The 15882-nt window shown below is 46.0% G+C and overlaps 1 protein-coding gene across 1 annotated transcript in view; it reads left to right on the plus strand.

Moving 5' to 3' along the window:
- Positions 1–11498, plus strand: part of LOC120064688 (dnaJ homolog subfamily C member 11) — a 28678-nt gene extending 17180 nt beyond the window's left edge. Inside the window, exons 9-16 of the mRNA XM_039015309.1 lie at positions 1730–1815; positions 2144–2260; positions 2518–2673; positions 3857–3926; positions 10527–10584; positions 10723–10865; positions 10975–11104; positions 11268–11498. Coding sequence (XP_038871237.1) covers positions 1730–1815; positions 2144–2260; positions 2518–2673; positions 3857–3926; positions 10527–10584; positions 10723–10865; positions 10975–11104; positions 11268–11293 — 786 coding nt within the window. The 3' untranslated portion in view covers positions 11294–11498. The remainder of the gene's footprint in view (positions 1–1729; positions 1816–2143; positions 2261–2517; positions 2674–3856; positions 3927–10526; positions 10585–10722; positions 10866–10974; positions 11105–11267) is intronic.
- Positions 11499–15882: the final 4384 nt, after the last annotated feature.

The raw sequence follows: 15882 nt of genomic DNA on the forward strand, positions 1-15882 counted from the left end.
CCCCTCTAGCTGGGTGTCCCTCACTCCTCACCTTGTTTCCTCTCCCCCTCTAGCTGGGTGTCCCTCACACCTCACCTTGTTTCCTCTCCCTCTAGCTGGGTGTCCCTCACTCCTCTCCTTGATTCCTCTCCCTCTAGCTGGGTGTCCCTCACTCCTCACCTTGTTTCCTCCCCCTCTACCTGGGTGTCCCTCACACCTCACCTTGTATCCTCCCCCTCTAGCTGGGTTTCCCTAACACCTCACCTTGTTTCCTCTCCCTCTAGCTGGGTGTCCCTCACTCCTCACCTTGTTTCCTCTCCCTCTAGCTGGGTGTCCCTCACACCTCACCTTGTTTCCTCTCCCTCTAGCTGGGTGTCCCTCACTCCTCACCTTGTCTCCTCCCCCTCTAGCTGGGTGTCCCTCACTACTCACCTTGTTTCCTCTCCCTCTAGCTGGGTGTCCCTCACACATCACCTTGTTTCCTCTCCCTCTAGCTGGGTGTCCCTCACTCATCACCTTGTTTCCTCTCCCCCTCTAGCTGGGTGTCCCTCACTCCTCACCTTTTTTCCTCACCCCATCTAGCTGGGTGTCCCTCTCTCCTCACATTGTTTCCTCTCCCCCTCTAGCTGGGTGTCCCTCACTCCTCACCCCCTCTAGCTGGGTGTTCCTCACTCCTCACCCCCTCTAGCTGGGTGTCCCTCACTCCTCACCTTGTTTCCTCTCCCCCTCTAGCTGGGTATCCCTCACTCCTCACCTTGTTTCCTCACCCCCTCTAGCTGGGGGTCCCTCACTCCTCACCTTGTTTCCTCTCCCTCTAGCTGGGTGTCCCTCACTCCTCACCTTGTTTCCTCCCCCTCTAGCTGGGTGTCCCTCACTCCTCACCTTGTTTCCTCTCCCCCTCTAGCTGGTTGTCCCTCACACCTCACCTTGTTTCCTCTCCTTATAGCTGGGTGTCCCTCCTCACCTTCTTTCCTCTCCCTTTAGCTGGGTGTCCCTCACTCCTCACCTTGTTTCCTCCCCCTCTAGCTGGGTGTCCCTCACACCTCACCTTGTTTCCTCCCCCTCTAGCTGGGTGTCCCTCACACCTCACCTTGTTTCCTCTCCCTCTAGCTGGGTGTCCCTCACTCCTCACCTTGTTTCCTCTCCCTTTAGCTGGGTGTCCCTCACTCCTCACCTTGTTTCCTCCCCCTCTAGCTGGGTGTCCCCCACACCTCACCTTGTTTCCTCCCCCTCTAGATGGGTGTCCCTCACACCTCACCTTGTTTCCTCCCCCTCTAGCTGGGTGTCCCTCACACCTCACATTGTTTTCTCTCCCTCTAGGTGGGTGTCCCTCACTCCTCACCTTGTTTCCTCCCCCTCTAGCTGGGTGTCCCTCACACCTCACCTTGTTTCCTCCCCCTCTAGTTGGGCGTCCCTCACACCTCACCTTGTTTCCTCTCTCCCTCTAGCTGGGTGTCCCTCACACCTCACCTTGTTTCCTCCCCCTCTAGTTGGGTGTCCCTCACACCTCACCTTGTTTCCTCTCTCCCTCTAGTTGGGTGTCCCTCACACCTCACCTTGTTTCCTCTCTCCCTCTAGCTGGGTGTCCCTCACACCTCACCTTGTTTCCTCCCCCTCTAGATGGGTGTCCCTCACACCTCACCTTGTTTCCTCCCCCTCTAGTTGGGTGTCCCTCACACCTCACCTTGTTTCCTCTCTCCCTCTAGTTGGGTGTCCCTCACTCCTCACCTTGTTTCCTCTCTCCCTCTAGCTGGGTGTCCCTCACTCCTATCTGATGATGAGTTACCAGTACAAGTTCCAGGATGAGGACCAGACCAAGATCAAGGGATCGATCAAGTACGCACACCCTATTATACTACTCACCCAATCCCCCCCTTCCACAAAATATGTAAATATTGGTCTATAAATTGTGCCTTCCTTTATTATACTTATGCTAAAATGTTTGTTCTATTCTACTGAGCCATTTACTTTCTGTTCATATTCTTATCTTTTCTTATTTCTTATTGTTGTTACATTGTGGAGAAGGCACCTGGAAGTAAGCATTTGGTTGAATGATGTATACCATGCGTATCCCGTACTAATAAAACGTGAAACTACATGTGAATAGGTAAGGTGGAAGTCTGGCCCTTATTGGTGTTGTTGTGTGTGTGTTTGTGTGTGTCAGGACTGGATGGTTTGGTACAGTGGTGGAGTATGGAGCAGAGAGGAAGATCAGTCGGCACAGTGTCCTGGCTGCTACTGTCAGTGTCGGAGTGCCACAGGGAGTCACCCTCAAAATCAGGTACTACAACACAAATACAGTCTGTGTAATACAGTGTGTATGTGCAACGTGTAATACAGTTTAGTACAGTGTATAATACACTGTGTGTGTGCGTGGGTTTGTGCATGCATGTGTGTGTGTATGAGTGGCATGTCTATCTGTGTCTTGGCTACTAAATATTTTGCTTAGGGGGTTCAGGTTTACCCCAAAATCAGGTGATAGTATTATTACTTTTCATAGTACAGTATGTACTGTAGTTTGTTTCCTTCTCTCCCTAGGTTGGCTCGTGCCAATCAGACCTATCTATTCCCGGTCCACCTGACAGACCAGCTGCTGCCCAGTGCAGTGTTCTACGCCACTGTGGGGCCTCTACTAGTCTACATGGCCATACACAGACTGGTCATTATACCATACACATGCTCCCAGAAACAACAGTGAGCTTCTCTCTCTCTCTCTCTCTCTCTCTCTCTCTCTCTCTCTCTCTCTCTCTCTCTCTCTCTCTCTCTCTCTCTCTCTCTCTCTCTCTCACTCACTCACTCACTCACTCACTCACTCACTCACTCACTCACTCACTCACTCACTCACTCACTCACTCACTCACTCACTCACTCACTCACTCACTCACTCACTCACTCACTCACTCACTCACTCACTCACTCTCTCACACACACACACACACACACACACACACACACACACACACACACACACACACACACACACACACACACACGCCCTCTGCAAATTTACTTGGCAGTAGTTATTAGACCCAGGAAAACTCTCACATCTTGTTCTGTCTGTCTGTCTCTGTCTGTCCTTGTCTGCCTGTCTCTGTCTGTCCCTGTCTGTCCTTGTTTGTCTGTACCTGTTCTTGTCTGTCTGTCTGTCTCTGTCTGTCCCTGCCTGTCTGTCTCTGTCTGTCATTGTCTGTCTGTCCCTGTCTGTCTCTTCTGCCTGTCCCTGCCTGTCCCTGTTTGTCTCTGTCTGTACCTGTCTGTCCCTGTCTGTTCCTGCCTGTCCCTGTTTGTCTCTGTCTGTACCTGTCTGTCTGCCTGTCCCTGCCTGTCTATGTCCATCCCTGTCTGTCCCTGCCTGTCTCTGTCTATTCATGTCTGTCCTTGTCTGTCTGTCCCTGTCTGTCTGTCTGTCTGTCTGTCCATCTGTCTGTGTGTCTGTGTCTCTGTCTTTTCATGTCTTTCACTGTCTGTCTGCATGGCTGTCCCTACCTGTCTCTGTCTCACCCTGTCTGTCCCTGCCTGTCCCTGTCTGTTCCTGTCTGTCCCTGCCTGTCCCTGTCTGTCCCTACCTGTCTCTGTCTCACCCTGTCTGTCCCTGTCTGTTCCTGTCTGTCCCTGTCTGTCCTTGTTTGTCTGTCCCTGCCTGTCTGTCTGTCCCTACCTGTCTCTGTCTCACCCTGTCTTTCCCTGTCTGTCCTTGTTTGTCCGTTCCTGTCTTTCTCTATCTGTCTGTCTCTGTCTGTCTCTTTCTGTCTCTGTCTGTCCCTGCCTGTCCCGGTATGTCCCTGTCTGTCATTGTCTGTCCCTGTCTGTCCCTGCCTGTCCCGGTATGTCTCGGCCTGTCCCTGTTTGACCCTTTCTGTCCCTGTCTGTCCAACAGAGATCTGGAGCTACAGAGGAAGAGCTCAGAAGTAGACATGGTCAAGAAGAAACAAGAGGCGGAGTCAGCCGTGAGGAACATCCATACATACTACACACAAATCAAATCAAATCAAATTGTATTTGGCGCATCTGACTAATACAATAGGTGTAGACCTGACAGTGAAATGCTAACTTACGAGCCCCTAACCAGCAATGCAGTTTAAAAAAAAAATACGGATAACAATAAGAAATAAAAAGTAACAAGTAATTAAAGAGCAGCAGTAAAATCACAATAGCGAGACTGTATACAGGGGGGTACCGGTACAGAGTCAATGTGCGGGGGCACCTGTTAGTTGAGGTAATATAGGTAGAGTTATTAAAGTGACTATGCAGATGATAACAACAGAGAGTAACAGTGGTGTAAAAGGGGGCAATACAAAAACATTTTTTACCTTTATTTAACTAGGCAAGTCAGTTAACAACAAATCAAATCAAATGTATTTATATAGCCCTTCTTACATCAGCTGATATCTCAGTGCTGTACAGAAACCCAGCCTAAAACCCCAAACAGCAAGCAATGCAGGTGTAGAAGCACGGTGGCTAGGAAAAACTCCCTAGAAAGGCCAAAACCTAGGAAGAAACCTAGAGAGGAACCAGGCTATGAGGGGTGGCCAGTCCTCTTCTGGCTGTGCCGGGTGGAGACTATAACAGAACATGGCCAAGATGTTCAAATGTTCATAAATGACCAGCATGGTCAAATAATAATAATCACAGTAGTTGTCGAGGGTGCAGCAAGTCAGCACCTCAGGAGTAAATGTCAGTTGGCTTTTCATAGCCGATCATTAAGAGTATCTCTACCGCTCCTGCGGTCTCTAGAGAGTTGAAAACAGCAGGTCTGGGACAGGTAGCACGTCCGGTGAACAGGTCAGGGTTCCATAGCCGCAGGCAGAACAGTTGAAACTGGAGCAGCAGCACGGCCAGGTGGACTGGGGACAGCAAGGAGTCATCATGCCAGGCAGTCCTGAGGCATGGTCCTAGGGCTCAGGTCCTCCGAGAGAGAGAAAGAAAGAGAGAAAGAGAGAATTAGAGAGAGCATACTTAAATTCACACAGGACACCGGATAAGACAGGAGAAGTACTCCAGATATAACAAACTGACCCTAGCCCCCCAACACATAAACTACTGCAGCATAAATACTGGAGGCTGAGACAGGAGGGGTCAAGAGACACTGTGGCCCCATCCGATGATACCCCCGGACAGGGCCAAACAGGAAGGATATAACCCCACCCACTTTGCCAAAGCACAGCCCCCACACCACTAGAGGGATATCTTCAACCACCAACTTGCCATCCTGAGACAAGGCCGAGTATAGCCCACAAAGATCTTCGCCACGGCACAACCCAAGGGGGGGGGGGCGCCAACCCAGACAGGAAGATCACGTCAGTGACTCAACCCACTCAAGTGACGCACCCCTCCTAGGGACGGCATGAAAGAGCACCAGTAAGCCAGTGACTCAGCCCCTGTAATAGGGTTAGAGGCAGAGAATCCCAGTGGAGAGAGGGGAACCGGCCAGGCAGAGACAGCAAGGGCGGTTCGTTGCTCCAGAGCCTTTCCGTTCACCTTCACACTCCTGGGCCAGACTACACTCAATCATATGACCCACTGAAGAGATCTGAGTCTTCAGTAAAGACTTAAAAGTTGAGACCGAGTCTGCGTCTCTCACATGGATGGGTAGGCAGACCATTCCATAAAAATGGAGATCTATAGGAGAAAGCCCTGCCTCCAGCTGTTTGCTTAGAAATTCTAGGGACAATTAGGAGGCCTGCGTCTTGTGACCGTAGCGTACGTGTAGGTATGTACGGCAGGACCAAATCGGAAAGATAGGTAGGAGCAAGCCCATGTAATGTTTTGTAGGTTAGCAGTAAAACCTTGAAATCAGCCCTTGCTTTAACAGGAAGCCAGTGTAGGGAGGCTAGCACTGGAGTAATATGATCACATTTCTTGGTTCTAGTCAGGATTCTAGCAGCCGTATTTAGCACTAACTGAAGTTTATTTTGTGCTTTATCCGGGTAGCTGGAAAGTAGACCATTGCAGTAGTCTAACCTAAAAGTAACAAAAGCATGGATACATTTTTCTGCATCATTTTTGGACAGCAAGTTTCTGATTTTTGCAATGTTACGTAGTTGTAAAAAAGCTGTCCTTGAAACAGTCTTGATATGTTCGTCAAAAGAGAGATCAGGGTCCAGAGTAACGCCGAGGTCCTTCACAGTTTTATTTGAGACGACTTTACAACCATCAAGATTAATTGTCAGATTCAACAGAAGATCTCTTTGTTTCTTGGGACCTAGAACAAGAATCTCTGTTTTGTCCGAGTTTAAAAGTAGAAACTTTTCAGCCATCCACTTCCTTATGTCTGAAACACAGGCTTCTAGCGAGGGCAATTTTGGGGCTTCACCATGTTTCATTGAAATGTACAGCTGTGTGTCATCCGCATAGCAGTGAAAGTTAACATTATGTTTTCGAATGACATCCCCAAGAAGTAAAATATATAGTGAAAACAATAGTGGTCCTAAAACGGAACCTTGAGGAACACCGAAATGTACAGTTGATTTGTCAGAGGACAAACCATTCACAGAGACAAACTGATATCTTTCCGACAGATAAGATCTAAACCAGGCCAGAACTTGTCCGTGTAGACCAATTTGGGTTTCCAATCTCTCCAAAAGAATGTGGTGATCGATGGTATCAAAGGCAGCACTAAGGTCTAGGACCATGAGGACAGATGCAGAGCCTCGATCTGACGCCATTAAAAGGTAATTTACCACCTTCACAAGTGCAGTCTCAGTGCTATGATGGGGTCTAAAACCAGACTGAAGCATTTTGTATACATTGTTTGTCTTCAGGAAGGCAGTGAGTTGCTGCGCAACAGCTTTTTCAATTTTTTTTGAGAGGAATGGAAGATTCGATATAGGCCGATATTTTTTTATATTTTCTGGGTCAAGGTTTGGCTTTTTCAAGAGAGGCTTTATTACTGCCACTTTTAGTGAGTTTGGTACACATCCGGTAGATAGAGAGCTGTTTTTTATGTTCAACATAGGAGGGCCAAGCACAGGAAGCAGCTCTTTCAGTAGTTTAGTTGGAATAGGGTCCAGTATGCAGCTTGAAGGTTTAGAGGCCATGATTATTTTCATCATTGTGTCAAGAGATATAGTACTAAAACACATGAGTGTCTCTCTTGATCCTAGGTCCTGGCAGAGTTGTACAGACTCAGGACAGCTGAGCTTTGGAGGAATACGCAGATTTAAAGAGGAGTCCGTAATTTGCTTTCTAATGATCATGATCTTTTCCTCAAAGAAGTTCATGAATTTATTACTGCTGAAGTGAAAGCCATCCTCACTTGAGGAATGCTGCTTTTTAGTTAGCTTTGCGACAGTATCAAAAATAAATTTTGGATTATTCTTATTTTCCTCAATTAAGTTGGAAAAATAGGATGATCGAGCAGCAGTGAGGGCTCTTCGATACTGCACGGTACTGTCTTTCCAAGCTAGTCGGAAGACTTCCAGTTTGGTGTGGCGCCATTTCCGTTCCAATTTTCTGGAAGCTTGCTTCAGAGCTCAGGTATTTTCTGTATACCAGGGAGCTAGTTTCTTATGACAAATGTTTTTAGTTTTTAGGGGTGCAACTGCATCTAGGGTATTGCGCAAGGTTAAATTGAGTTCCTCAGTTAGGTGGTTAACAGATTTTTGTCCTCTGACGTCCTTGGGTAGGCAGAGGGAGTCTGGAAGGGCATCAAGGAATCTTTGTGTTGTCTGAGAATTTATAGCACGACTTTTGATGCTCCTTGGTTGGGGTCTGAGCAGATTATTTGTTGCGATTCCAAACGTAATAAAATGGTGGTCCGATAGTCCAGGATTATGAGGAAAAACATGAAGATCTACAACATTTATTCCATGTGACAAAACTAGGTCCAGAGTATGACTGTGGCAGTGAGTATGTCCAGAGACATGTTGGACCAAACCCACTGAGTCGATGATGGCTCCGAAAGCCTTTTGGAGTGGGTCTGTGGACTTTTCCATGTGAATATTAAAATCACCAAAAATTAGAATATTATCTGCTATGACTACAAGGTCCGATAGGAATTCAGGGAACTCAGTGAGGAACGCTGTATATGGCCCAGGAGGCCTGTAAACAGTAGCTATAAAAAACAGTAGCTATAAAATTCTTATTTTCAATGACGGCCTAGGAACAGTGGGTTAACTGCCTTGTTATGGGGCAGAACGACAGATTTTTACCTTGTCAGCTCGGGGATTCGATCTTGCAACCTTTCGGTTACTAGTCCAACGCTCTAACCACTAGGCTACCTGCTGCCCCAATTAGTCAGGGTAGCCATTTGATTAACTGTTAAAGAGTCTTATGGCTAGGGGATAGAAGCTGTTAAGAAGCCTTTTTGACCTAGACTTGGCGCTCCGGTACCACTTTCCGTGCGGTAGCAGAGGGAACAGTCTATGACTATGGTGGCTGTAGTCTTTGACTGTTAGGGCCTTCCTCTGACACCGCCTGGTATAGAGGTCCTGGATGGCAGGAAGCTTGGCCCCAGTGATATACTGGGCATACGCACTACCTTCTGTAGTGCCTTGCGGTCGGAGGCCGAGCAGTTGCCATACCAGGCAGTGATGCACCAGTCAGGATGCTCTCGATGGTGCAACTGTAGAACCTTTTGAGGATTTGAGGACCCATGCCAAATCTTTTCAGTCTCCTGAGGGGGAATAGGTTTTGTCGTGCCCTCTTCACGACTGTCTTGTTGTGCTTGGACAATGTTAGTTTGTTGGTGATGTGGACACCAAGGAACTTGGCTCTCAACCTGCTCCACTGCAGCCCTGTCGATGAGAGTGGGGACGTACTCAGTCCTCTTTTTTCCTGTAGTCCACTTCATCTCCTTTGTCTTGATCATGTTGAGGGAGAGGTTGTTGTCCTGGCACCACACGGCCAGGTCTCTGACCGCCTCCCTATAGGCTGTCTCGTCGTTGTCTGTGATCAGGCCTACCACTGTTGTGTTTTCAGCAAACTTAATGATGGTGTTGGAGTCGTGTCTGGCCGTGCAGTCATGAGTGAACAGGGAGTACAGGAGGGGACTGAGCACGCACCCCTGAGGGGCCACTGTGTTGAGGATCAGCGTGGCGGATGTGTTGTTACCTACCCTTACCACCTGGGGGCGGCCCGTCAGGAAGTCCAGGATCCAGTTGCAGAGGGAGGTGTTTAGTCCCAGGGTCCTTAGCTTATTGATGAGCTTTGAGGGCACTATGGTGTTGAACGCTGAGCTGTAGTCAATGAATAGCATTCTCACATAGGTGTTCCTTTTGTCCAGGTGGGAAAGGGCAGTGTGGAGTGCAATAGAGATTGCATCATCTGTGGATCTGTTGGGGCGGTATGCAAATGATGTGAGCCATGACCAGTCTTTCGAAGCACTTCATGGCTACAGACGTGAGTGCTACGTGTCGGTAGTCATTTAGGCATGTTACCTTAGTGTCTTTGGGCACAGGCACTATGGTGGTCTGCTTAAAACATGTTGGTATTCCAGACTCGGACAGGGAGAGGTTGAAAATGTCAGTGAAGACACTTGCCAGTTGGTCAGCGCATGCTCGCAGTACACATCCTGGTAATTCGTCTGGCCCTGCGGCCTTGTGAATTTTGACCTATTTTAAGAACTTACTCACATTGGCTGCGGAGTACGTAATCGCACAGTCTTCCAGAACAGCTTGTGCTCTCATGCATGTTTCAGTGTTATTTGCCTTGAAGCGAGCATAGAAGTAGTTTAGTTCGTCCGGTAGGCTCGTGTCACTGGGCAGCTCTCGGCTGTGCTTCCCTTTGTAGTCTGTAATGGTTTGCAAGCCATGCCACAGTCAGAGCCGGTGTAGTACGATTCGATCTTAGTCCTGTATTGACGCTTCGCCTGTTCAATGGTTCGTCGGAGGGCATAGCGGGATTTCTTATAAGCTTCCGGGTTAGAGTCCAGCTCCTTGAAGCGGCAGCTCGAGCCTTTAGCTCAGTGCGGATGTTGCCTGTAATCCATGGATTCTGGTTGGGGTATGTACGTACGGTCACTGTGGGGACGACGTCATCGATGCACTTATTGATGAAGCCAGTGACTGATGTGGTGTACTCCTCAATGCCATTGGAGGAATCCCGGAACATATTCCAGTCTGTGCTAGCAAAACAGTCCTGTACCTTAGCATCTGCTTCATCTGACCACTTTTTTATTGATCTAGTCACTGGTGCTTCCTGCTTTAATTTTTGCTTGTAAGCAGGAATCAGGAGGATAGAATTATGGTCAGATTTGCCAAATGGTGGAGGGAGAGCTTTGTATGCGTCTCTGTGTGTGGAGTAAAGGTGGTTCCGAGTTTTTTATCCGGTAGTTACATATTTAACATGCTGATAGAAATTTGGTAAAACAAATTTAAGTTTCCCTGCATTAAAGTCCTGGCTACTAGGAGCGCCGCCTCTGGGTGAGCGTTTTCTTCTTTGCTAATGGCGGAATACAGCTCCTTCAATGCTGTCTTAGTGCCAGCCTCTGACTGTGGTGGTACGTAAACAACAGACACACAGCATATTTACTTTATGCTCATTGATGATCATTGAGATCATTGTATGTTCAACCCCTTTCTCTTTCTTTCCTTCTTTCTCCCTGACAGGTTCTGCTGATGCAGGAGTCTGTGAGGAGAATCATCGAGGGAGAGGAGTCTAAGATGGGTGAGTAAGCACACTCACACGTATGCACGCCCACAAACGCTCTTGACCTATGTCTTGACTCAACACTGTTTATTCTGTGCGTTGTCTTTTCAATAATTCTGACTCAGCTGTGTGTGTGTGTCCCTCCTCCTGTTCCAGGTCTGATTATCCTGAATGCGTGGTATGGAAAGTTTGTGACAGACAACAGCGCGCGCCAAGAGAGAGCTCAGGTTATAGACGTTACTGTCCCTCTGCAGTGTCTGGTCAAGGACTCCAAACTCATACTCACTGAGGCATCAAAGGTAAGGGTGTGTGTGTGTGTGGGTGGAGGGTGGAATTTTTATATGACCTGTGTGTGTGTAACCAGCGCCCCCCCCCCCCCCCCCTCTTTCCTTATATATATATATATAGGCGGGGTTGCCAGGTTTCTATGACCCGTGTGTAGGAGAGGATAAGAGTCTGAAGCTGCTGTATCAGTTCAGGGGGGTGATGCACCAAGTCCTCTCAGCAGACACTGAGGCTCTACGGATACCTAAGCAGTGTAAGTATACAACCACAACACAACCACTGTATAACCACTGCTACTGTAACCACAACCATATCATAACCTGTTTACGACAAAAAATGCTCAACTCCATTACATTGAAATTGCAGATTAATTACAAAAGTACTACACTAAACTACATTTTCCCTGTATTTCTCAGCTCACAGAATCGATGCTGAGGCGTAGGAACCCTCTGTTATGGGAGCAACAAGGGGCAAGTGGAGACAGACAGATGCAGACAGACAGACATTGACAGAAGGACTGACAAACAGAGGTCGAGAGACAAACAAAGTGAATAGAAATTCTCTCTTTACACATCACATTTATGAATTCAGACATGAGTTCCTCTTCTCTCTCCGCTCTCAAAACCCACTAGATTCCTCTGTTTTAGCCATTGTAGTTTCCACTGTGTGTGTCTGTGTCTGTATGTGTGCGTATAAAATGTACTGAAATCTCCCTCCCTCATCTCCTCAGAAAGGTGCAATATGACTCACGGTGTACATATCAGTGAAGTCTGCTACAGTTAATATTGTATAACTAATATACCACTGTACTATACTAGTTGTACTCATGTTTTACACTACTAACTCATGCGTTACGGTTAGAACAGAACTATGCATGAAAACGTGTTCATCAGTACCACTATATTGACACCCACTTGAAGGCAAAACAAAATATTGTTTTGTTAATAATTTACATATTATTATTATGCCTTGGAAGCGATGTGTCTGCTTCTGTTGTTGTGTGGGGCAGGGTCTAATTATCTGGGTGCCAGTCATTCTAATAACACATAAGGGCACACCCATAAGGGTTGAAAAGAATTATGAGAATATTAACACTCGTCTATTTTTAAGGCACCCCCAGTAGCCAATGTGTGATTGGAGCCCTGGTAGGCTGGTTTGAGTTGATATGATTGAGATGGATGCTGGGGAAGCACTGCCTGAGCAACAGTGAAGAGTAGAGAGAAAGTCCAATGATGTCATTCAGTGCCTTCGGAAAGTATTCAGTATTTTCCACATTTTGTTACGTTACAGCCTTATTCTAAAATGTATTAAATAAATAAAGATCCTCAGCAATCTACACACAATACCCCATAATTACAAAGTGAAAACAGGTTTTTAGAAATGTTTGCAAATGTATTAAAAATAAAAAACAGAAATACCTTATTTACATAAGTATTCAGACCCTTGGCTATGAGACTCGAAATTGGGCTCAGGTGCATCCTGTTTCGATTGATCATGCTTGAGATGTTTCTACAACTTGATTGGAGTCCACCTGTGGTAAATCCAATTGATTGGACATGATTTTGAAAGGCCCACACCTGTCTATATAAGGTCCCACAGTTGACAGTGAATGTCAGAGCAAAAAACAAGCCATGAGGTTGAAGGAATTGTCCGTAGAGCTCACAACAGGATTGTGTCGAGGCACAGATCTGGGGAAGGGTACCAAAACATTTCTGGTCCCCAAGAACACAGTGGCCTTCATCATTCTTAAATGGAAGAAGTTTGGAACCACCAAAACTCTTCCTAGAGCTGGCCCCGTGGCCAAACTGAGCAATCGGGGGAGAAGGGCCTAGGTCAGGGAGGTGACCAAGAACCTGATGGTCACTCTGACAGAGCTCTACAGTTCCTCTGTGGAGATGTGAGAACCTTCCAGAAGGACAACCATCTCTGCAGCACTCCACCAATCAGGCCTTTATGGTAGTGGCCAGGCGGAAGCCACTCCTCAGTAAAAGGCACATGACAGCCCGCTTGGAGTTTGCTAAAAGGCACTTAAAGACTCTCAGACCATGAGAAACAAGATTGTCTGGTCTGATGAAACCAAGATTGAACTCTTTGGCCTGAATGCCAAGCATCACGTTTGGAGGAAACCTGGCACCATCCCTACAGTGAAGCATAGTGATGACAGCGTGGGGACTGGGAGACTAGTAAGGATTGAGGCAAAGACAAACGGAGCAAAGTACAGAGAGATCCTTGGTGAAAACCTGCTCCAGAGCACTCAGGACCTCAGACTGGGGCAAAGGTTCACCTTCCAACAGGACAACAACCCTAAGCACACAGCCAAGACAACGCAGGAGTGGCTTCGGAGGAGTGGCTCCAATCGAACATCTCTGGAGAGACCTGAAAATAGCTGTGCAGCAACGCTCCCCATCCAACCTGACAGCGCTTGAGATCTGCAGAGAAGAATGGGAGAAACTCCCCAAATACAGGTGTGCCAAGCTTGTACCGTCATACCCAAGAAGACTCTAGGCTGTAATCGCTGCCAAAGCTTAGTAAAGGGTCTAAATAATTATGTAAATTCTTAGAAATGTGCTAAAATGTCTAAAAACCTGTTTTTGCTTTGTCATTATGGGTTTTTGTGTGTAGATTGATGAGGGGGGAAAAATGATTGAATCAGTTTTAGAATAAGGCTGTAACGTAACCAAATGTGGAAAAAGTCAAGCGGTCTGAATACTTTCCGAATGCACTGTATACATCATGGTGTATATACATTATTTATATAACATTTATGAGAAAGCATCTGTATGTACATCTGTCACTGTCAATGGAAACATGCAAGTGGGATGCAGTGGGACTATTGTACTTTTATGTATACATTTATTTGTTAAGACCTGGTCAGATCATCAAAATTATGATGGTGATGAAGAGTATTCTAATTATTTGTCAGTCCTTTGTTATGTGCCATACCTTTAGTTTCCATGGTAATATTGTTTGTCCCTGTTGTCTTGTTTATATAGCTGTTTGTAATACTATAGATAGACCAAACAGACACTGTTCTACTTAACATTGACTGACAGTGTTGGTCCTTTCTGTCTCTCTCTGTGAAGGCAATATACTGTATAGGCTATTGATGAGTGACATAGTTGAACTCAAATCAGTAAATGTACTGTATGCATTTTTGTCAATGTATAGGCAAAGGTTAAAATAGTGTTTTTTCAGTGGTGGAAACTGGAGTTCTGTCAACACAGTTCTGTTCCATTTCCACTGTATGCTGTCCCCTATCCTACAGTGCTGAAACCCCATGTACAGGTCTGTGTAGTCAGCACACGGGATCTATTCTATGTCATGTATTTGAGCAGAAAGGGACCTACCCCCTCAGGTGTTTTGCCCTAGAGCGGAGTCAGGTTATCGGATTGTTAGTAACTGTACTTGTCTGTCTCTTCTTACCAGTTAAGATTTTGTGAACCTCATTTGTGAATGAGGTTGACTGACTCAAACACCCTTTACAGAATGAGGCAAGAACAAGCAAACATTCACCCCATTTGAGACATTAAACACGTTGCTGCCTCCATTAAGGATGTTTGCTCATCATGTCCCTTTCGCGTGCCGTTAGCCTCCATGTTAGTCGGCCCTGCCACTAGTCACCCACTCATCACTGTTCTTTCAGCCACTCTGGCACCACCCTGAGGTCAACAGAGAGACTACTCTCCACTGTTACATTCCTGCCCTGGCCATGACCCAAACTGTCTAAAATTGATGTGTGTGGAGCTAGTGGACTATGTAGTAATGTAAAGATATTACAATAAATAAAAAGATGAGCCACTGACTCGCGTATTTGTTTAAAAACAAGAGCTACATTAGTGATGTCAGAGCTTGGTCCCAGAACTGTTCATGCTTTTGCCTACTCCATTATTGTCAAGCCAAACACTTGTTTGGCATGCCAATTCCAAAAGGAGTTGGCAAGAGAGCAGAAACTGACTCGCACCCAGGATAGTGGTCAAGTACAGGAACAATGAGGAGACCTAGAAAGGTGAGGTTAAAATCTTCATTAAATCTTTATTTACAATACAGAGTTTCACAGAAACAGTTTGCACCAGACATCACACTCAGTAAGGGGTTTTCACAAAGCGGGATCAATGAGTTAGCGTTCTAACTTCCCTAAATATTTTTTTTTAAGAAAGAAATTGTTCTAGTATGACTGACTTATCAGTAACCCATATTCATCTTATTAACCGTAGTTAGTAATAACTAACCAACCCATTGCTCTTGCTTGCTAGAAAGCCCAGACAAGCATACAATAGGTGTATGTCTAACATCAGTCAGTCAGACAGTGACATCGATCTATGGCTTACAGTGCCTTCAGAAAGTATTCACACCCCTTGACTTTTTTCGACATTTTGGATTTAAAATAGATTACATTTAGATATGTTGTCACTGGTACACCCCCGCCCCATAATGTTAAAGTGGAATAGTTTAGAAAATGTTACCAATTCATTAAAAATGAAAAAATGAAATGTCTTGAGTCATTAAGTATTCAACCCCTTGTTATGGCAAGCCTAAATAAGTTAGAGTAAACATTTGTTTAACAAGTCACAATAAGTTGCATGGACTCTGTGTGCAATTATAGTGTTTAACAATTTTGAATGACAACCTCATCTCTGTACCCCACACATACAGATAATTGTAAGGTCCCTCAAAGTGAATTTCAAAACACATTTAACAAAAAAGACCAGGGATATTTTAAAATGCCGTGCAAAAGGGCACCTATCGGTAGATGGCAAAAAAAGAAGACAGACATTGAATATCCCTTTGATCATGGTGAAGTTATTAAATTACACTTTGGATGGCATATCAATACACCCAGTCACTAGAAACAGAGGTGTCCTTCCGAACTAAGTTGAGGAAGGAAACCGCTCAGGAATTTGACCGTGAGTCCAATAGTAACTAAAACAGTTACTGAGTTTAATAGCTGTGATAAGAGAAAACTGAGGATGGATCAACAACATTGTTGATCGTTACTCCACAATACTAACCTAATTGACAGAGTGAAAAGAA

Source organism: Salvelinus namaycush, chromosome 20 (genome assembly GCF_016432855.1).
Source record: "Salvelinus namaycush isolate Seneca chromosome 20, SaNama_1.0, whole genome shotgun sequence".
Lineage (NCBI taxonomy): Eukaryota > Metazoa > Chordata > Actinopteri > Salmoniformes > Salmonidae > Salvelinus > Salvelinus namaycush.